At 45.7% G+C, this 21,336-nt stretch overlaps 1 protein-coding gene across 1 annotated transcript in view; it reads left to right on the forward strand.

Annotated features, from left to right (window-relative positions):
• LOC119169595 (cell adhesion molecule Dscam1-like) overlaps positions 1-21,336 on the forward strand; it is a 354,684-nt gene that overhangs the window by 135,041 nt on the left and 198,307 nt on the right. The window contains exon 2 of the mRNA XM_075887261.1: positions 11,129-11,455. Coding sequence (XP_075743376.1) covers positions 11,129-11,455 — 327 coding nt within the window. The remainder of the gene's footprint in view (positions 1-11,128; positions 11,456-21,336) is intronic.

Genomic DNA, 21,336 nt, shown 5'->3' on the forward strand with positions numbered 1-21,336 from the left:
ATCAAACAAATGGTCAGAGACAATTCATCGCACAGAGAGGCTGCTGAAAGGGTATGGCACTGACGCAGCCCTCGTAGAAGGCGTGCAATACAGGGTGTCGCGCGTAACCAATCTTATTCGTACGCCAATAAAACAGTACGCATGAAGCGAAATGAGGTAGAAAAGCCCATAGCTGCATATGACTGGCCTACACTTCCTTGTACGCAGCCTGCGAAGGAGCCCCCTCTCAGGCCTCCCCGCCCTACAGCTCCCTCCGAGCCTACTTCAATTGAGGATGTGTCAAGGGTAGATTGACAGAACATTACGATGCTACGATCCCTGGTCGCTGTCATTGCAGACATACTGAGAAGCCTGGGAAACCACAGCTGCTTGAAGTGGCCTACAAGTGCTGGACGCGTTGAGCCCAGTCCTCGTCGCCCTTGCGTAGAACCATGGCAGGAGATCAACAATCGTTCCGCGAAGAGGTCACAGAAGCACCAGCTATCCAGTGGAACGCAAAAGGACTTAGATCACAGCTTTCCGATTTTCTTCAGTACGTGCTCTTGAACCGTTTGCCAATCATCATGATTTGTGAACGAAACTTAACAAACCCCATCAGTCTATCAGGATACGTATCAATTCCGCCCGGAACCTGCAACAAAAGCAGCAAGGTCCTTGTGTACATTCGTCGCGAGCTTACTTACAATATTCATCCTGTGGCACTACGTGACAAAAACCAAGATGTTTGCCAGACTGTAAAGCAAAAAACCTCGTGTTCACATTAATGTGCGTTTACCAATCTCATTCAGCTTGTTTTGATCGAAATAGACTGGATGACATATTGCGAGCATACCGAGTCCATGGATAATTACAGGGGACTTCAAGTCCCAACACCCTATCTGGGAAAGCTCAAAAACATTGCCATAGGCGGGAAACTGGCTTCATTTGTGTCGGCCCATGAGCTTTCTCTTTTTAATAAAGAGAACCCTACGTTTCTACGAGGGTCCACGTGCAGCAGCTGCTTGGACCTGATATTTCTGTTGCCTCGCTTTGCCACAAGCGTCAAGTGTTTTTAGACATCGAGACGCATGGTAGCGACCACATCTCCTTTTATCTCAATATCAAAAGCTTTGCCAGTGTGCCACCACCTAAAATCATCCGTAGGATCGATTTGTCTATATTCACAACCATTATAGAAGACGCATGTGCAAAAGCTTATCCTGTGGCATTGAGCAAGCGATCCAAGAAGCAGGGCAGAGCACAATGTGCACGCTGACGTGCTCTTCAAGGCCTCGAAAATGAACGTAGAGTTAAAGCGACTTCGCGCAATTTGTTGGCGTACAGAGCACAGATATCGGCGCACAAAGTCTATTGAAGATATACGCCCTGCAAGGCGCATGCCTTGATATGGGGGTTTAACGTCAAAAAACCACCATATGATTATGAGAGACGCCGTAGTGGAGGGCTCCGGAAATTTCGACCACTTTGGGTTCTTTAACGTGCACCCAAATCTGAGCACACGGGCCTACGACATTTCCGCCTCCATCGGAAATGCAGCCGCCACAGCCGGGATTCGATCCCGCAACCTGCGGGTCAGCAGCCAAGTACCTTAGCCACTAGAATACAGTGGCGGGGCAGCAAGGCGAATGCAAAAGAATATCCAGCGCGGTTCCAACGGTGAGCTCCAACGGTGAGCAAAGTTTTGTGATTCTGTAGACTATCGCAAACCACTATCTCAAATATGGCGAACCGTGTGAGGCCTACGCACATTTTCCGAACAACGTTTTCCGTTTAAAGCCCTGGCAATCTTCCAACGTAGAAAGGACATCGAAATAGCGGAATATTTTCGTAAGACAATTGCAGGCCCATCACATTGCACAGGGGTGCTTACTGCTGCTAACGCACCACACTCCCTTTATCCGTGCATCGACCTACCTTTTTCGATAGAAGAGCTGGACACAGCTCTTGGTTTTTGTAATCGATTGTCGTCTCCCGGGCCGTATGGTATATCCTACCGCCTATTGTACAACCTCGTTGATCACGCACGTAGTGCTTTACTGAACGAATTTAATGAGCCTTGGCGAGCTGGTGCTCTTTCCAGCAAATGGAAAACAAGCCGTTTGGTTCTGATTCTCAAAACTGGAAAAAATCACCTCTAGAGCTGACGTCATACTGACCAATAGCGCTGGCGAGTTTCGTGGGGAAGCTGATGGAGCGAATTCTTGCCAGACTCGAGTGGTTCTTAGAACGATACAGAGTCTATCGAGACGCCATGGCCGGCTTTTGTTGTCTTCGTAGCTCCATTGACAACGTCATTCATCTCGTGACATAGGTACAACACCAGAAAATGAGCCGACGGCTATCTGTAGCATTATTTTTGGACGTCAAAGGAGCTTATGACAGTATCTCCCATGAAGCCGTACTTGATGCAACCGAGTCCATTGGCTTGGAGGGGCGAGTGAACCACTAGATCTGCTGCTACATTCGTATGAGATCATTGTTTATAAAAAGTGATGATGGGCCGACATCGGAGCATTACATACACCGTGGTGTTACCGAATGTGGTGTATCAAGCCCCACGCTATTCAATCTTGTCATGATCGGCCTTGTGGAAACTATAACAAAGTCTGTGCAGATATCTATCTATGCACACAATATTGGTCTTTAGACATCTGGTGTAACACATCCGCAGATACGTGCAAAACTTCAGAAAGCTGCGAACTTTAGAGAACTAAGCCTCAAGATTTCTCCAGACATACCGACGCTGGTTGCGTTCACGTGGAAGGCAATGAAATCATATCCAATTACCATCATTGGAGAAATTGTCTGCTACACTCGCACACACAGGTTCTTGGGAGTCACCATTGATCAAAATATCTGCTGGAATCCCCATGTGGTCACTCCGAAAAAGTGCCTAACAGCCGTCTCCTAACTTTTCAACTTCTTTAGAAGAAAAAAAGTGGGGCACGTCAGTACACGCAATGTTGTAACTATACAGGACGTTGTTCCTGGGGTACCTGTGGTACAGCTAGCCTGTTTTGACGAACACCTGCAAAATTATCGTACTTACTATCGAAAACGCCCAGGGTCAGGCACTCAAAGTTTGTCTTAGATTACCACGCTGCACATCCACAGCGGAGACCATCGCAATCGCCAAGGATCATACTGCCTCAGTGCACATTACTCTAGAGGTTCTTCGAGCGCATATTTAGCACCTTGCTTGCGCCCGTGCCCACCACCTCGCTTCGCTTCCAGAAGACCGAATGAGTGCCTCCTTCTGTAAAAGAGTATTGAGTTACAATGAGTGCCTTCCAGCAGGCCACACACCTCCGGAACCCATCCTGACACCCACTTGGTGTTTATATCATCCAAACCTACAGTTGACAGTGCCAGGAGTTCGCCAAAAGGCGGATCTCTGGACACCAGCTTTGGAGCAGCTGACTCTACATATGGTGTCCAAACGATACAAGCACCACATTAAACTTTATACGGATGGTTCGACATATGTTAGAGGATCTGTGGGAGCTGTGAACTTCCCAGCAAAAGCTGAAACCATCTAATTTCGAACGTCTCACAAAACAACATCGACAGCTGCAGAGTTAGTAGCACTCCGCTGTGCACACCGCAAGATCGATCAAGAAGCACCTCTAAAATGGTGCATTTTTACGGATTCAAAGTCACCTCTGTATTGTGTTCGAACTGCTCTATGGTGTGGACCTCAAGACCAATTGGTGCTGAAAATAAGACAATTGCATCAGCAAGTACTACAAAAATGACATGGTGTATCTTTTCAAATGTTACCAGGCCACTGCGTAATCATCCATAACGAGCATGCCGACGCTGCAGCTACGAACGCTCTCAAAAATGGCATGATGGATCACATTCCACTGTCAATAAGCGACGTAGCAGCAAGGAATAATACGCTCGTGAACGATGTCACGAGGCTTTTGTGGAACATGCCCAGATTTATACACACCTGTCTTCACCGTCTGGACCCATACCTAGGACTTTCCATTTCATCTGGGTTATCCAGATCTGAGACAACCGCTCTCTGTCGTATGTTGTTTGGGGTGTCTTGTACGAACGCCTTTGCTTACCGCATGAGATGGGGAGACAGTGCTGCGTGTGATCATTACGGCGCTGACAAAACCATCGAACATATTTTGTGTCAGTGCCCTCAGTACAACTGTCAGAGACAGCCCCTAGCAACAGTGTTTGCATGCCTCGGCGATCAGCCGCTTTCCGAAAGATTAATTTTGGAATACCGGAAAGATCAAGCTTCACGCGAAAAAGCGACGAAGGCCCTGCTGAAGTTTAAGGGGCGAAGCTCCTTATGGCGTGGCTTGTGCGTCCCTCATAGTACATAACCACCAGTGGCACATAGCCGAAATAGCGGTCCTTACAATGTCTGCTTGATAGGGGCACTTGTATCTGATGAATACATGATGAAAAGATGTGAGATGGCTGTGCTTGGAGTTTTCTCTAGACATATGGACGGACGAACGGACTGACACACGCACGGACGGACAGACAGAGGGGCGCACGGACGGATGGACAGACAGAGGGATGGCCGCAAAAAGTGATGGACGGATAGACAGATGAATGAACAAACGGACAGATGCACCAAGGATCACACAGATAGGCGGACGCGAGAACGATTGGACAGACAGACTGACGAACGCTGCGCCCCACCAATCATCATTCACTCCGTGGATATGCTGTGATTTTTTTGTAATCGACTTACCTCGTCGAACGTTTGTGACGGCTTAGTGTGTTTGTGCGTTTTCGCTTTCGTCCCGCTCTCTTTCATTTTCTTTTTCTTACTTCTCTGTCTCTCATTTTCCCTTCCCCAGTGCAGGGTAGCAAACCAGACACTTGCTTTCTGCTTAATTTCCCTGCCTTTCTTCCTACCATATTTCTCTCTCTTTCTCTTGCAAGCGTACGGAAAACACCGAGGTGTCCAGCCGTCGGGTCGTCATGTAGGCCCTCAATACTTGTGGTCAAACTGCTCTACGAACCAAGAAGTAAGTCGGCTCGAAGAGGTGAGAAGTTATTCTTTAAGAGAATTCCATTTCGAAAGAAGAACAACTCCAGTCCTCTCTTGAAGGCATTCGGTACAGCCGTGCTGCTACCCTCGAGGTATTCCACCAGGCTTCTGTGTTCCGGGTCAGCTCGCTGTTGCTCGGCGAAGTCATCAGCAGTTATTGTGCTAAGAAGCGGTCCTCATCATGGCCGTCAGGTAGCGTTGGTTTGACGGGGCCACGGAACAAGCAGTCGGCGTCAGAATAAGTTCTTCCAGACTTGTAAACGATGGTCACGTCGAATTCTTAAAGTCTGAGGCTTCATCGTGCGAGGTGACTGGGCTGCCTCGCACGGTGGAAGGTGCCGGGAAGCACCTACACCAGATGTCACGACTCCGTGACTTCTGCTGGAGGTGCTTCCCGGCCCATGTATCGAACGCCTCCTTCCAGCCGTGAGCCGAGCCCACACCGTCAAGGGGACATCGACGCCAATGCTGAGTACCGGGCCGGCCTCTGACGGCAGGGCTCCCACCAGAGTTTGGGCCTCTACTTGACTCAACCTGGTAGACTAAAACCCTGAGCTCGACCACTGCGACGATGATAGCTCCTGTGCCGTCTGCACCGATCCTTTTCCTGTAACCGAAGTAGCCGCCAACTTTCTGTAGTTCGCCACTTGAAGACCCAGAAATATGGCTTGAATGGTTCGACCAAGTCACCCTGTTCAACGACATCACCGAAATGACAAGTTGCGGCACATTTATTTCACCCAACAAGATTAACCTCGGACATGGTTCGAGAACCGAGAAGCCACACTTCCAACCTGGGACATTTTTCGTGTCGCATTTCTTGACACTTTCACAAGCGTTGTCCGAAAGGCAAGGGCAGAATCTTTACTTTAGACCCATGTACAGCTCCCAACGAGAACTTCGGAAGGTACGCCGAGGAAAAGACGACCTTGTTTCATCATGCCGAGCTCACCATGTTCGAGGAGAACATTCGCTTCCTGATGCGGGGAGTTAAGGAGAAACTTTTCACCGGCCTTGTACGCAACCCTCCAAGGACGCTCTCGGAATTCGTTTCGGAGGCCACGACGATTGAAAAGGCCTTGGAAATGCCTACGAGGTAGTACAATCGCCACGTTCCGACAACGACCTATGGGAAGGTCCACTCGTTTCAAACCGGAGACCTGCACGAGGCTATCTGAGCCAACGTATGGGAAGAGCTCCATAAATTGCTGTCACCCTCTCAGCATTCAGTGGACTCAATCACAAACCTCGTATGACAGGAGATTCCGCAATTGCTGGGCGTTCCTAAGCCTCCAGAGCCGCAGCTGCAAGTCATGAGCTATGTTGCTGCAGTCCGCCGTCACGCCCTTCCTTCACGCCCAAGCCAACACGCCACCTCGTCGCACTTCCATCGCCAGACGCCACCGCCGCCACCACCACTACCACCGACGTCCTACCGTTCGCCAGTGGGCCAGCGCAGCGCGCCGAGGAAAACCGACGTTTGGCATGATCCTGACAACCGCCCGCTTTGCTACCTCTGCGGCGAGGCCGGGCACACCAACCACCGTTGCTAGTACCGACAGATGGGTCTACGTGGCTTCGACATCAACGTGCCGTGCCCACAACGGGGTGAACGACCGCTTGACATCGCCGACTATCTTGCGGGAGCCCAGTCGGCACCCCGACGAGCTCATTGTTCGCTGTTGCCAGGCCACTACGCCTCACCGCACCGTGGGCAGTACACCGGCCCTGTTCGGGGTCGATCTCCGAGATCATATATATATATATATATATATATATATATATATATATATATATATATATATATATATATATATATATATATATATATATATATATAGAAGTTGCATTTATAACGAAAGTTGTGGTGGTGAACCTCCAACACAACCAAATTTCTACTTTCATTTTTTTCGTTTTTATGTTTTGCGGTTGGTGGGCATCAGACTAAGTATGCAAAAGGAATCAATATATGGGCAAATGTATAGGTTGTTCTCGTGTGGAGTCACGCTACTATTGTTTTGATTAAATTAGACTAAAAACAAGCTAAGTGATTAGGAGCACTACCTTGATTTTTCTTCAATAAGCTGCTCTACTCTCCTGCTCTTCACTTTAGCTTATCAATGACATCATATTCTACGTCTCCAAAGTATTACTCATGAGGGCTCTTGTGTCGGGTATCACACGCTACTTACTTTATAGTTGCCTTAAAAGTGTGCGTTCACTTCGTTAGGTCGTCAAGATGGGACACTTTTTCATTACTGCCCTGGCGCGGTGGTAGAGTGGCTAAGGTACTCGGCTGCTGACTCACAGGTCACAGGGTCGAATCCTGGCTGCGGTGGCTGTATTTTTGATGAAGGCGAGAATGCTGTAGGCCCGTGTGCTTAGACTATGGTTCACGTTAAAGAACCCCAGGTGGTCAAAATTATCGAGCCTTTCACTACGGCGTCTCTCACAATCATTCGGTGGGTTTAGGACGTTACACCCATAAATCTATCAATCAGTCATCACTTTGTCATTAATTACTTTGGCTATTTCGTTTTAGCAATGAGACCAACTTGCGTCAAACAGTTCTCAGGCTGGCACCAACACGTACACAAACCATCGACGTTAACTATTTCTGTCTAAGTTTTGTAAAGCCTACACATCCATGAGATGATGCAGAGTTACGGCGCAGTTCGTCAGTTACTATCTGCTTTGAAAGCTCGATTCCAGCATTAGTAGCTTATCAAGAATTATTTACCGATCCCAGCAATTTGCAGGTATTTGGGGGTTTATGTAATTGAGGATTACGCATAGCAAGCGAATGAAAAAGCACTCGCTGCCAGGACAGTGCTGTGAAAGTGAGGGTGAATCTGAACATCGTAGCACACTGGATAGACAATGAGCCCCAATAATTGCGTCTTTTTATCGTCTTGGGGGAATACTTGTCTAAAACACTGCTACCTTAATTAGGTAACAAAGAGAAACTTTAATTAATAATCTCCACGCTCAACTCTTCTTCAATACGCATATCTAAAATACGATTCGCACTGCAGCGAGGGTGAGCGTTCCAATCCGAACACCAATCACATTGTAAGCACTCAGATTCTAGAGAGAACTGCACTTAGTTTGCATTGACAACAAGCGCGACTCCCACAGATGACTGGACAAGTGTTGCTTGCTTGGGTACGGTACGACAAAGAAGTCAAGTGAATGCCCCATCACGTTTCCGCAAGATTTATTCAGCAGGAATTCATTCGGCACGAAGTTTTATTTTACCGCCTCTGTATTGACATTGTGCGCACGCCGTGCTCTCAGTGCGCACTCGTACGCTTACCGAGCTGCTGTGCGCAGCTTGGCAGGATACGAGTGCCTGAGTAGAGTGGACAGAATGCTCAGAGTGTACTGCCCAGCACTCAAGATATGTCAACAACGTATTACGAAAGTGATCCCATTGTCAATAGTAGCCTCTCCTCTGATAAGAAGTTTAGAGCCAACTACATAAAAAAAACACTCATTCATATTCGAAAGCCTTCAATACTCGCCCCCTTCAGATACGTCTCCCCACTCCCAATGCATTGCAGCCTCTAGGTTAGCTGCTTTCCGTGCCCATCCTTTCCAACCCGGCGTGCCTGCGTGCGTACCCTTGTATGGACTTGTGTATGTGCCTCCCTTGGGTGTACCCTCCTCCCTTCCTCTCCTCGCCTGTTTTCGCGCGCTCGCAAACCCCGACGGCTTAGTAGAAACTAGCGCCTCCAAAGTTATGATCCCTTCCAGTTGAGTGAGAGCGCGGGTTGTTTATGTATTGATCTCCAATCGACCTCCGGGCCCACGCTGGAGGATATTGCGGCGAGCCCCGGGCAGAAAACGCCCCCGGCCGCCCGAAAACGCTTGGACAGGCGCGTTTCTGACAGGAGATGAACGTATGAAGAAAAAGAAAATATACAAAGGAATACGCCCAGAGCCGCGCAGTTCACCCCGATACAAGCGAAAACCTAGTTCTCGGCCAGCCTGAAACAGGCAGGCCTGATAAGTGTGCCTGTGGGAAGAAATAGAGGGGGAAGGCTTGTTTGTTGTGTGAGATAAACTACGGGTTATGAGAAAAAAAAAGCGCGCGTTTTGGGTTTTAACTGTAGGAGCATAGTACACTACGTTAGTTTCTTCGAACGTAAAGTGCGGCGTGATGCGCTCTTTCTCCTTCAACTTTCAATCACCCGTTGCCAGGAAGGGGGGGGGGGGGGGGGAGAAGGGTCAAATTCTTTTGTGGCCAGAGGAAATGAGTTCAAAAGCTGTTTGTGCAAAAAACGTTTCCAGTTGAATTAAAGAGTCCGCAGTGGAAATCCACTACAGAAAAGAGAATTAGAGCCGGCAAGTATTGAAGAACCTTGTGCAAGAATATTTGCGCCGGCTGAGCATGCGTGACATTTGATGGAGTCTTAGGTCGAGTACGCCTAGATATGAGTTGCTCAACGTGTTGGCTCTTGAGGCAGCGAGAAACTAAATTATCCTCTATTTTTTTTTTCGTAGAGAATTTCGCGTGAGCTTCAAACCAAACTGACATTTTAGAAAGTGTGGCTTTCAAATGTTTCATAATAAAGGAAGCCTGACATGTCGATATTTCTTCGTGTATTTTACGCGATGCATTCAATATTGCCTAAAACAAAGTGCGTTTTCCAGCTTACAAGCGTAGAATATATAATACCAGGTAGCATAGAATTGAAATTTTTCCACTGAGCTGAATTTTTCATGACATTAAGTATTTTTAGTGAACTTTTAACGAACTAGCAGCATCTGTTCTAATATTTATGGCCTGCCTTTGCTTCAAACATTATTTTGTGGCTCTTACCTTTCCATACAACAGCACCTGTCTAACATAAAAATACAATCAAGTCTCTAAGCCTGTACAGCATTGCGAGACTTGGCACATTCGCACACTTTGATTTCTTCCACTATTTTCGCATACTTAGGAAAGTCTAACTAAACAGCACTTTTATGCATAACACGTTTGAATATTTTTATTAAGTAATGATTTACTGTAAAACGGGTCCAGTCATCCTCTAAGCTTGCCTAAGGCGCTTGAAAGACGAAACGCGTCATCTTCATTTTACTCTCACTCAGTCGTACGGATCACTCCATAGGCATTGTCCTCGCGACCTTCCGAAAGCTTTCTGCACATAGCATGCCGCCTCGGTGCAGCAGTCGCTAGGGTGCTCGGCTGCTGACCCAAAGGTCACGGGTTCGATCCCGGTCGTGGCGGTCGCATTTCGTGGTAGGCCACATGATTGAGGCCCATGTACAGTGCGATGGCAGTGCACGTCAAAGAACACCACGTGGTCGAAAGTTCCGCAGCCCTCCGCTACGTCGTCTGTCATAGTCATATCGCGGTTTTGGGACGTAATACCCCAGAGAATAATAATAATAATAATAATAATAATAATTATTATTATTATTATTATTATTATTATTATTATTATTATTATTATTATTATTATTATTATTATTATTATTATTATTATTATTATTATTATTATTAATATTATTATTATTATTATTTAGACAACGTAACTTTGCATTGCCTCCGTGATCTGACGCACTGGAAGTGTTCTGCATCTTTGTTGGTTGTGATAACGTGACATCTTTTGCCGAGCCGTGACGACCACGCATGTTGACAATTCTTCGCATCACACACCAGCGTCCATTGTCACTTATTGCGTTCTAAGGAGCATTCAAGGCTTTCCTCTTGAATGCAAGCGCCCATTGGCCACCCTAGTTATCAAGATGGTGTCATTTTTGTAATTATTTTCATTAGTGCTAACATCGTTTACGTGTACACTCACCCAATTTTTTTCTACCTAAGCGTGCGACTATCGACCACCGCGCTTGTAGGTGGTGTCCTCGTGTCTAGTTCACGGAACGGCCAACCAGAAGACAGATGCTCGGGAGTGTTCATCGCAGGCATGCACGTATTCTCGTTTATTTATTTTTTTGTTGTGCTCTGTTAAACGGTGCTTATCGACTGGGTGGTCGATCCTCACGTGTTCAGGGTATAAAACGGGCGGCTGTGTTAATGTCACTTTGTATGTTGCAACTGTAGTTATAAAGTATAATCTTGTCTTCTCGCAGCGAGGGCCGCGCGGGAGGAACGCCATGGCCCAGTGTTCATCCGGGCACCTCCTAGCCGGGTGGAATTCCTCAACTCGACGCAGACTGTGGTGCCGTGCGACGTGCAGGGTGTGCCACGGCCCGAGGTGTGGTGGTGGCGGGTTGGCTCCCAGGGACCCGCGCCGGACATTCCAGGTCTGCGTCACGTGCGCGTTCAAGATGGAGCACTCGTGTTCTCGCCTTTCCGGGCCGAAGACTTTCGCCAGGACATCCACGCTGCCGTGTACCGATGTGGTGCACGAAACGGCGTCGGCTCTATCGTCAGCGGTGACGTTCACGTCAGGGTCGGTAAGTAACCGAATGAACACTTTCTTTTCACCTAACGGGCACCATTCTGTTAAAATAACATTTATCACAAAGAAACCTGTCAATTACGAAGGTGAAGAATACAAACTCAGCCGTAAAGAAAAAGTCACAGTTTCGCCAAAAGGGCGAAGCAATGAATGCGATAGCAACATATTTGAATGTTTTACGAAGCAAGGCTAGCATTTTTAGGAGCAATATTATTTGTAGTAAACATGCGTTTGCTCAGTAACCAAGTTTCTTGCGGCGCGGCCACAGTAGATGACTTCAACAAGGCTCATGCATTGTGATGGCATTGATATACCAAGTAAGGCTGGCAGTCAACTCATTATGTTCCATCTCACGTAACTCTTCAAAATGCTGGTGCAAGAGAACACGGCCGCTCCAGGTAGACTTTCGGCACCATTTTATCATGTTCAGAACGCAACCCGTAGAAGCTCCTGCCTGATCCCATCTGCTGCGGGAGCCCAAGGCGCACGCTGATTGTTGCCGCGATAGCGCAGCAATAATAACCGCCCCCCCCCCTCTTTTTTTTTTTTGCTGGTGAGATAAGCGCGTGCGCAGACGAGCCCGGATGGAAAGGCGATGTTCACTCCGCAGAAGGAAAAGGCTAGCGCATCCTTCCATGTATATATATATGTGAATGGCAGCGGCTACCGAAAAACCTAGTCGAAATGGTCCATATAATCTCTATCGAAATGATCTATGGTGCTAAACATCCCGAAACTCAGATATGATTATGAGAGACTCTGTAGTAGAAGGCTCCGTAAATTTCGACCTCCTGGGGTTCTTTAACGTGCACCTAAGCACACGGGCTTCAAACAGTCTAGCTTTCATCAAAATTGCAGCGAGTGCAGCCGGGATTAAATCCCGGCTGCGCCAGGATTCGATCCTCTGACCTTCAGGTTAGCAGTCAAGAGTCATAACCGCTATATACCCACGGCAGGGCCAGCAGTGTGGAAAGCCGAGATATATGTATGTATACTTAGCAGACTCACCAGCAAGGAGATCGACAGCCCAATTCTGAGCAGCATCATGGAATCCATTAACAACATTCTGTCACGAGGGGTATGCCTCGCTGCACAATGGGTACCTTCGCACGTGGTTATTGCGAGCAATGAAGAAGTGGATTGCCTTGCTTCGTCATGCAACCATGATGGCTTAGACTGTCCGGGAATTCTGTGTATGATGGACAACGCTCGTCTGCTTATACGCCGACACCTCCTAAAGCAGCACCCAGACCAACGTGTGGCAAATGGATCATTCCCTCCCCGTGTTCGTGGCGGTGGCTTGCCTCGTAGTTCCCGAACGCTGTTGTACAAACTAAGAGTGGGCTCTGTGCTGGTGCGTTAACGATTACACCGTCAAGGGCTTGTGGACAGCCCGTTGTGCGAAGCTTGTGGCTCCTGCGAAACACTTGAGTTTCTCGTAGTGCACTATCCCACATTTGCTACGCAGCGGTCTTTGCTGATTAAGGAATATAAATTTTTAGGACTTCAGTGCGCGACTCTAGATGACTGCCTCTTTCCGAGTGGTAGGGCTTCCTGATGCGACCAGGCCCACCGAGCTCTCCTTACATTTATGAACCAAATGAACCTGACCACCCGTTTATAAACGGTCTTTTTTCTTTTTTGTTATTTTTATTTATGCTTTTTACTCATACTCGTCGAAGTATTCGTCATTCTTTTTCTCTTCCTCATCTTCTTTCCTCTGTCTCCCCTTTATTCTTTGTTTCCTGTGTTCCTTCTCTCCTCCCGAAAGAGCGAGCAGGCGTTGTGCCCCTCCACGTGGCAGTTGCCAGCTTGCTTTCTCCCTCTTTCCTCTGTGTCCTTGTGTATTTGTGTATGCAAATAAAAAAATAATAAAATATTTCTTCAAATAAACATCAATTGTTTACGCTTGTTTCATCTGTATAGCCCGTGTCCCCGCATTTTACGCCTTGTTCTACGATGAAACACAGCCTGGCTTAAGCAAGTCGGAAAAATTGAAACTTTCCATTTCGTTCTATGTGTCTAGATAACACGTGATATCTGTTTCTTGGAACTTGCAGTTCAATGCAAAAGGGTGTTCGTCACACTAATGTAACTATTGAAACAACAACCATAGTTACCATTTGACGTCACATTGTTGAGGACTCAGTGACGTACAAAATTGTGCGTTGCATTCCTGTTTGGTTCCGTAATCCTAACACTGGTGCTCTAGATAATGCAGATCAAATTGAATGCTGCGAATGCTGATACAGCGCATTTTTTAAACAACTGTCACTACCAACCGCTCTGACAGTGTTCGACTTCTGTTTTTTATACATAAGCATCATAAATATTTATCACTTACCTGTAAAAATTAACTTTGGATGCACCCATGTTCACAAGTATCTTATATGCTAGATATTCATGTGTGAGTAGCTATAAGCGACGTTAGGCTGAGCCTAATACTAGTAAACGCCAACGGTCAACGGAGGACAAACTCGCGAAAGAAGAAATTCGTTAATTGAGCCTCAGTTTATGTACAATGGTAAGCAGATCATTTCTTCGCGGCAGTCGTGCCAGTGAATCAATCAAGTGGTGTCCTCTAGGCAAAACGGCCTTGACATTAGAGCATGACGTGGAGGTCTACAATCCCTGTTCCCAGCGTTAAATGTGCATGCGAGCATTACGCGCCTACCTTAAAAAAAGTCCTCGAATCGTCCGCGCTGCGTTGTACATTTGTATGATTCACTAAAATGTGAAAAAAAAAACGTTTGTCACAAGTTTTTGACACGCGCCTACTTTTGACTTCAAAGAAAAAAAGAGCGAGCAAAATAGAGGGAGAAGGTAAGAGCGAGAGGGAAAGAGCCTTCAAGCGGTGTGAAGAAAATTAACCGCTTCCTTTTCGGTAGAGTGCACAAAGAAATCAGATTTCATGGTTCGCCACGGTGCTATGAAGCGCGAATTAAAACAGGGTCACTGAGTTTTCTCCGTATTTTTTTTTTACACTTTCATACTACTTTACGTTTTACAGTTTAAGTTAAGCGTCACAGCTACTCTTTTTTTTATTCGCTGATAACATGTTGCTCGTTAAAAAAGACTTTCTGGCTAGGATTGCCCGTCCAAAGGACAAGGGCGTTTTTGACGCAGAGTGAAAGGATGCTGGTTATTTCTCGCATTGGCGGACTAAATTATGACCCGCCAGCAGTACTCGTCCATCCGGGAGATGATAATTTTTCAAGTCGCCGCGCGTAATTTTTTAATCGTTAGCGCCGACTAGAAACTACCGCGGACTTTTAATTCTTCACAAGTTGTGATCGCTAATGAAAACAAAGGCCTTGGTTACGAACGCAGCAGAATTCACTGCAGCGAATAACGAAGATGGGCAAGTCTAGCTATTTCGCAACATTCAGTAGCGCATGCGTCAGAGTGAGCAAAGGTAGAAGTTTCATTCATTCATTCATTCATTTCGTTTACTGTTCAAAATATACACATTTTTTGGGTAATTTATATTAGTCAAAAACAAGCAACAGTTCGTGCTCCCATAAACCACATGAGATTATTTATGGTCGACGAGGTCGATTTCTACTATTTCCAGCAAAACTTTGTTTCCGATACCTAGCATCTGGTTTTACGACTTCCTACGTAGAACGTTTATGAATGTATAATACTTTCATCATTAGTGTTGCTGTATTCAGTCTCCATTCGAGTGTAATACGCGTGGCAGTGTTATTATTATTATTATTATTATTATTATTATTATTATTACTATCAAGTGTGTCATATTTTCGGCTTTGCATGTTTAGGAGTAACCCGCAATTTTTCTCGCTTGTCTCTATCACGTCTTCAAGTTTGAGTAAGCTTCACCTTGTTATCAAAATCCGAGTATCCAAACTGAACGTTTCTCTGATGGCGCGTTTGGGTACAATCCAGTAACTGTGGAGTCACTCACTTCTACATCGCCGCACCATTGTTCCAACGCGATTCCACTTGCTGTTGCAAAGGGTTGGGACAGGGGAAAAAAAAGACGGAAGGTATTGCTGCAAAAAGCGCGTTAAATCTCATCAAGCGTTTTCTTCCCACGATTCTTTGATCCTTTCGTGCAGACCTAGAGCTTTTTTCTTCTTTTTTTTCTTCGTCTTTTTTCAGCCCTCTACCGCACACTAAAGGAAATCTAGTATTTCAGACAACTATTTCACTGATGTGAGAACCTTAAGCAGGCTGCGCAGCCCTGCACTAAGTGAAGCTCTTCGCACTTGACCAGAATGAATTCCTGAGAGCAGTTCAAGAGGCAGAGGGAAGAATTGTAAGAGAAAAACAGTGATGTTTACCAGGGCTGCGTACAGTATAGCACCCTCTTCTGACAGAGGTGAAAAAAAAGAGTTTCAGAGAATTGAGAGTAGACCCGTGTAATACAGTTCACGACACAGCATCAAAATATACAGCACCCATCGTCCAAAGCGGCATGTCCTTCAGCTAAAGCATAATACTAGAACAGGCAAATTTAGAGGTTCAGTATGCCATATCCACGTGTTTACGGCCACTTTAGCGTCATAGTAGAGTATAATGTGAACACTAGACGAGAGACGAACGAAAGGCGCCTACGTTCTCGCGTTCACCTTTCCTTCGTCTCCGGTTTAGTGTATGCGCTAAGCGCTATTATTACTGACTTGTTACAACTCGCCCAACAAAGAAAATGTGTTGATCACTTGAACACTTGAACTGTGCCACAATCAGGATGAATGTTCACATAAACTTGTGTAAAAGTCACCTCACAACAAACCTTGAAGCATTCAAGTTTGCAACGCCAATTATTTCTTAAAAAAGAAAAAAAAAGATGAAAAAAAGGAATGAAGCACGAGCTCAATAAGCATCCAGATCCTGACGGAAAACATTGACGCGAAACAATTTTATCAAAGATCAAGAACTCAATGAGAGACTATGCGACACATGCTGCATTTGTTACGTCCCAGCGTTATTTCCAAGAGATTGTTAGAAGATAACACTGATGAAGATTTTGATGTACTGTATGTTAACGATCCCCGGTTATTCCAGATAGGCCATGATATATTTGTGCAGATGTGCCGGAACAGCCACCAAATTGTCGAAATTATTTGATTTCTCAATCTAATGTCGGCTAAATCTTGACCATAATTTGTGTGCTTCTTGCATGAATCTACCAAGTAATTAGCATTTTAGCCAGAAAACTTCCATACACTGCCAACTGTGAACTCCTGAGAAGTGTTTTAAAGGAAGTAAAGCATCTCTACCATCCGATGGCTTTCAAACTCCGCTAAACTTTCTGATTCATTGATATAAATAATGTAAATATAATATTTAGAAAATAATCGGTCTCCGGGAACACTCCAGGCAGTTGATCCTCATAACAAATTGCACAATAAATGTTTCTTGCGAAGTACTTCATCTTAGTCTCGCAAAAAAAAATTATCTGATATCTACTTCCTCGAAACTTTCGAAACATTTGAGAAACAGTAGAGGCAACTGGAACGTAAGGCTTTCGAATTCCAGCTTTTAAGCTCGCGCTTGTTGTTTTCCTTCCTAACTATACTAACGGCAGCGGTAAGTCAAGAAGACATCTTCCACTCGAGCTCCCTTCGCAACAATGTGACGCGTCTCGACCCTGCAAAGGAAACGCTACGCGAAAGGCCGCGCCCGCCTGTTGGGCACCCGCCGCTTAGGAGACGAGAGAAATAATAAAAGTTCTGCGAGGGCGGCGCCCGACACAGAGGCCGTTAGTCGTTCACACTTGGGAGCCTCTCATATTCGCCAGCCTGCCAGAACCGTCTGCCGGAGGACATTAGAGACTGCAAACTGCTTAGCCAAGAGAAGAAATGGGGCAAGGCCAGTGGTCTCGGAGAAAGAAAAGGCGTTGTGCGAGAGTTTCTCTATGCGACAGAATAACAAATGGGCCAACGGGTTTGAAAGCGAAGAAGTGTAGAACAGACCCCGCGCCGGGGTGGGCACGCATAACTGGGCGCCTCGCTTTTCAGCTTTCTTTCTTCAAAGTAGTACCGCGTTCAAGAAATCAAAACAGCGCTGCCAAAGAGGTTGTCACTCCCACCTATCTGTCTCTTTTTCGGTTCTTTTTTTTTCTGACATTCTTCTCTTTACTTAATCGTACTCTTGTTGCGAGGCTCGACGCACGACGCTTCACTGTTCGACGCCCACTGCTCCGGATCACCATGCATGGCGTCGACTGGCATAAGGCACTCGTAACGCAAAGCGTTTTGCGTTCGCACGCATGACAAATAGTGAGCCATAGCGAGCTTCGTGTGCTGAGGCCGCATAATCATAACATCGTGAGAAGCTTCCCGGTGATTACACACACAAAAAAACAGTTTAGTTTGTCGCCTACAAGCCCCCTTTCGTAGTCGTATGGGCCTTGGGTGGGTACGAAAAATTCACCCCCCTCCCGCAGCCCTTTCAGCTGTTCACATGGCGATTCTTTAATAACCCGCACCTTCGCAAGATTGGACCCGCGCAGTGCGCAGATGTGAGGTAGAGATGATTGTTTAATGGCGCATCGCTCGCACAAACGCCAGCCTCGTGAATCATTCATTAATTGTGCGTCTATGATCGTATTCGGTGTTTTTTTTTTTCTAAATACAGCACTCGGGCTCAACAGCCTAAATTTTGGCATATATTAGCGGCCACTATTATTTTTCCAATCTTAGCAATGTAGCAATAAGTAAGAGTAGATCAAATGACAAAGTCCCCAATTCTTCTTTGAGTGCTACTTTATCACTCGTATAATTTTTAACCTACCGACTCATCTTCATCGATTAATTTTCATAACTCGCCCCGCCGCTGTGGTCTAGTGGCTAAGCTACTCGGCTGCTGACCCGCAGGTCGCGGAATCGAATCCCGGCTGCGGTGGCTGCATTTCCAATGGAGAATGAAATGTTGTAGGCCCGTGTGCTCATATTTGGGTGCACGTAAAAAACTCCAGGTGGTCGAAATTTCCGGAGCCCTCCACTATGATGTCTATCATAATCATAAGATGGTTTTGGGACGTGAAACTCCACAGATCAATCAATCAATTTTCGTAACTCCTCTTTCCTGACATTATTTCTCATGTCGTATTGTTGGTGTCCTTGACAATTGTATATAGTGAAGTAGTGGTGGTCCTTCAGTATTATTCTAAATGTTATCAAGTTTTCTATTTACCGAGCACGCAAGGAACAATGGTTGCAGAAACCTTTAGGTACTTTTGAGCGCAGTAAACTCTCACACAATTGATACTGACATTTTTCTTCAGAGTACATTTGCTGCTGTCATGTGAAATAATGAGGTTACACGCAATCTAGAATAATATTTTGCCCAAGATGACATCGAATTGATGGGGCAAGAAGAGCGTACTGAGCCGGCAAATTCGCCGAGAGATGCTTCTGGTGTACGCCAGCTAGTAGAAAAGGGACATCTGCGAGGGAAATTTTGCTCACCCTGTTAAAGCACCCATGAGAGTAGAACAAAGAAGAAAAGAGAAGTGTCGGATACTAATGCGCCAAACGAAGGTCGCAGAAACATTCTCATTCACTAGATCACCGTATTTCTCAGCGCAAGTTTCCACGTCTATGCGCTTTTGTGTTCTCGTTGTTTCCTGACCGTGTCTTCTCTTCGCGAAAGCATCGTCTCTTAAAGCGTCTCGTGGGAACAAGGCACGCTGTCAACGCTTAATGTTCCGTAGACGCAATTTGGGACCCTAAATGTATTTGCTCCTGCCCCGATCTCCTCTACCACGCCAGGAACCTGCATTTATTTTTCAGCTGTTTGTCTTACGTAACTCACAACTGCGTTGGCATGAAGGGAAAACATCGCTGGTGGGTTTCGGAAAATCGTGGTTGTACAGTGAGCGTCTTTTTCTTTGACTTTCCTCCTCTCTCGTTAATTGTCTCATTCGACAAGTAAGCTTTCGTACAACATGACATACTACAGGGTTTTTTTTCTTTCTTCGCCATCTTCTCCCTGAATTCCTCAGAGACGGGGATATTAGGATGCATGGTCATGAGCAGCTTTGGCTGTAGGATAAAAATTTTACTACAGCCAGCCTCGTAACGCAATATAAGAGCTCAAAAACGTCCCTTTGCGCAGTTTCGGACTGATCTACGCTAGAAAAAGAGGGCTGTCTTTCGAAAAAGTATTAGAGTTGTTCTTTGAGCTAACTTGATTGTGGTATCCGAAAACATTTTAGCGGGACGTGACGGTGTTCATCCGAAAAGAAATGAATAACCTACTACAAACTCATCTGTAGTGACTGATTATTTTCTTGTATGAAAGAAGAAAAAACACTTGCGGCTTTTTCGCGTATTTTCATTTATGCTCCTTTGCAGGCAGGACATTTGGTTATACCATGCGATTCTGCAACTTCGCTATGTCCCACAGCATGTCCAGCTGTTTTTTTTTTTTGCATTGGTACTGCGCCTGATGTAGTTTGCGCACCTTAATCTGCTTACGAATAGCTCAATACTTCAGTAACTATGACATGCGCAGCAGATTGTTGTTTTTTTCTTATTGTAGCAGCATTCATAACATTTGCGTGAGATGGAACAAGAATTCAGTATAATATTAATATATCAAGTGAGATAAAAACTCACCAATGCATAGTTTCGGCTTCGTTACAACGAAAAGCGAGATAACAGAATAGCTATAAGATTCAGCAAGAAACCGGTGAACACTTTTTCAAGCAACTTTTCAACAGCGGCACCGAAATGCCTACAGCGATGCGCTGACTTCGAACTTTCAAAAGATAGAATGCCCCAAATTGAGCGTACGCTTGCAGTTTCTTCTCTTTTCTCACTGCACTCTTTTTTCTTCATTTCTTTCTATTTCTGCCTCACAACTTCTTTATCAGCTTCTGTGGTGTTTCTTCACAACAGAAGCAGCCTCAGTTTTGAGTGAAGGCTTTTTCACTTGGCTCAGGGAAAAAACTTTCAGAAAGCATGCGCACTCTCGCCGTGCGCTTAGATATTTGCCAACAAACTTCTCTTGAAGAGGAATGCTCACAGTTAAAAGTGACGGCTTAAAAAAATTCGGGAAAAGTATGTATATAGCTATTGAATGAAATTAATAAATGAATATATGTCTCCAAGCTGATTCTTAACCAATCCGAATCTGCACAGAAGGCACGGCATCATGGTAAAGTATTGTACCAATTTCACTAACGTAGGTTCATAGTGTAAAAAAAAATTGAAAGATTAGCTTTCTCAATGGCACGCAGAGATGGCTGCAAACATGGTGAACAAAGTTTTGTGTTTACCCACCGGAACAAGCAGCCCTGATTGGAATCCTGTTTCGAGCACAGGCGCCGCTCCTACTGGCACTTCTGTTTGCCCGTGCCGGCTTACCAGAGACCGGCTGTCGGTGTGTGCGAACGCGCTGCTGTTCTGTCTGCTTTGTCTTCCCGTCATCCAAACAGTGTGTGCGCATTCAACTTTCAAAACATAATGAAACAAAATAAGGAGCCCTCTCCTTCAACTCACTGTCGCATTCAAAGGAAAGAAACTCAAATACGGGATCCGAGAAAGCTATTTTCTAAACGAAATGCTTTCGTTCCAAAATAGTATAACAGAAGAGCAAAGCTCTGGAAACTCTATGTTTGTGTTATTTTTTCAGAATGATTGGCATTGTTTTGGGTGAAGAATTAAGCCCTGCTTGTGCTACTGATGGTTTTTTTAGACACAATGCCGAACGATTTGTTTTCCCAGCCGTTGTAGGGAAGCGTGTGTTGTGGGTATACATCGTGGTTAGCGCTGTGGTCTGGGAACGCTTCGAGAAAAGCAGCCTTGGGGCATTCAATAATCACCCGTTAGCGGGAGTGTCTATCGCGTACTGTTTCAATTTGTTTGTCCTTCCTTTCAGTGGAAACTCTGTCTAGAATTT

This window comes from Rhipicephalus microplus, chromosome 2 (genome assembly GCF_043290135.1).
Source record: "Rhipicephalus microplus isolate Deutch F79 chromosome 2, USDA_Rmic, whole genome shotgun sequence".
NCBI lineage: Eukaryota > Metazoa > Arthropoda > Arachnida > Ixodida > Ixodidae > Rhipicephalus > Rhipicephalus microplus.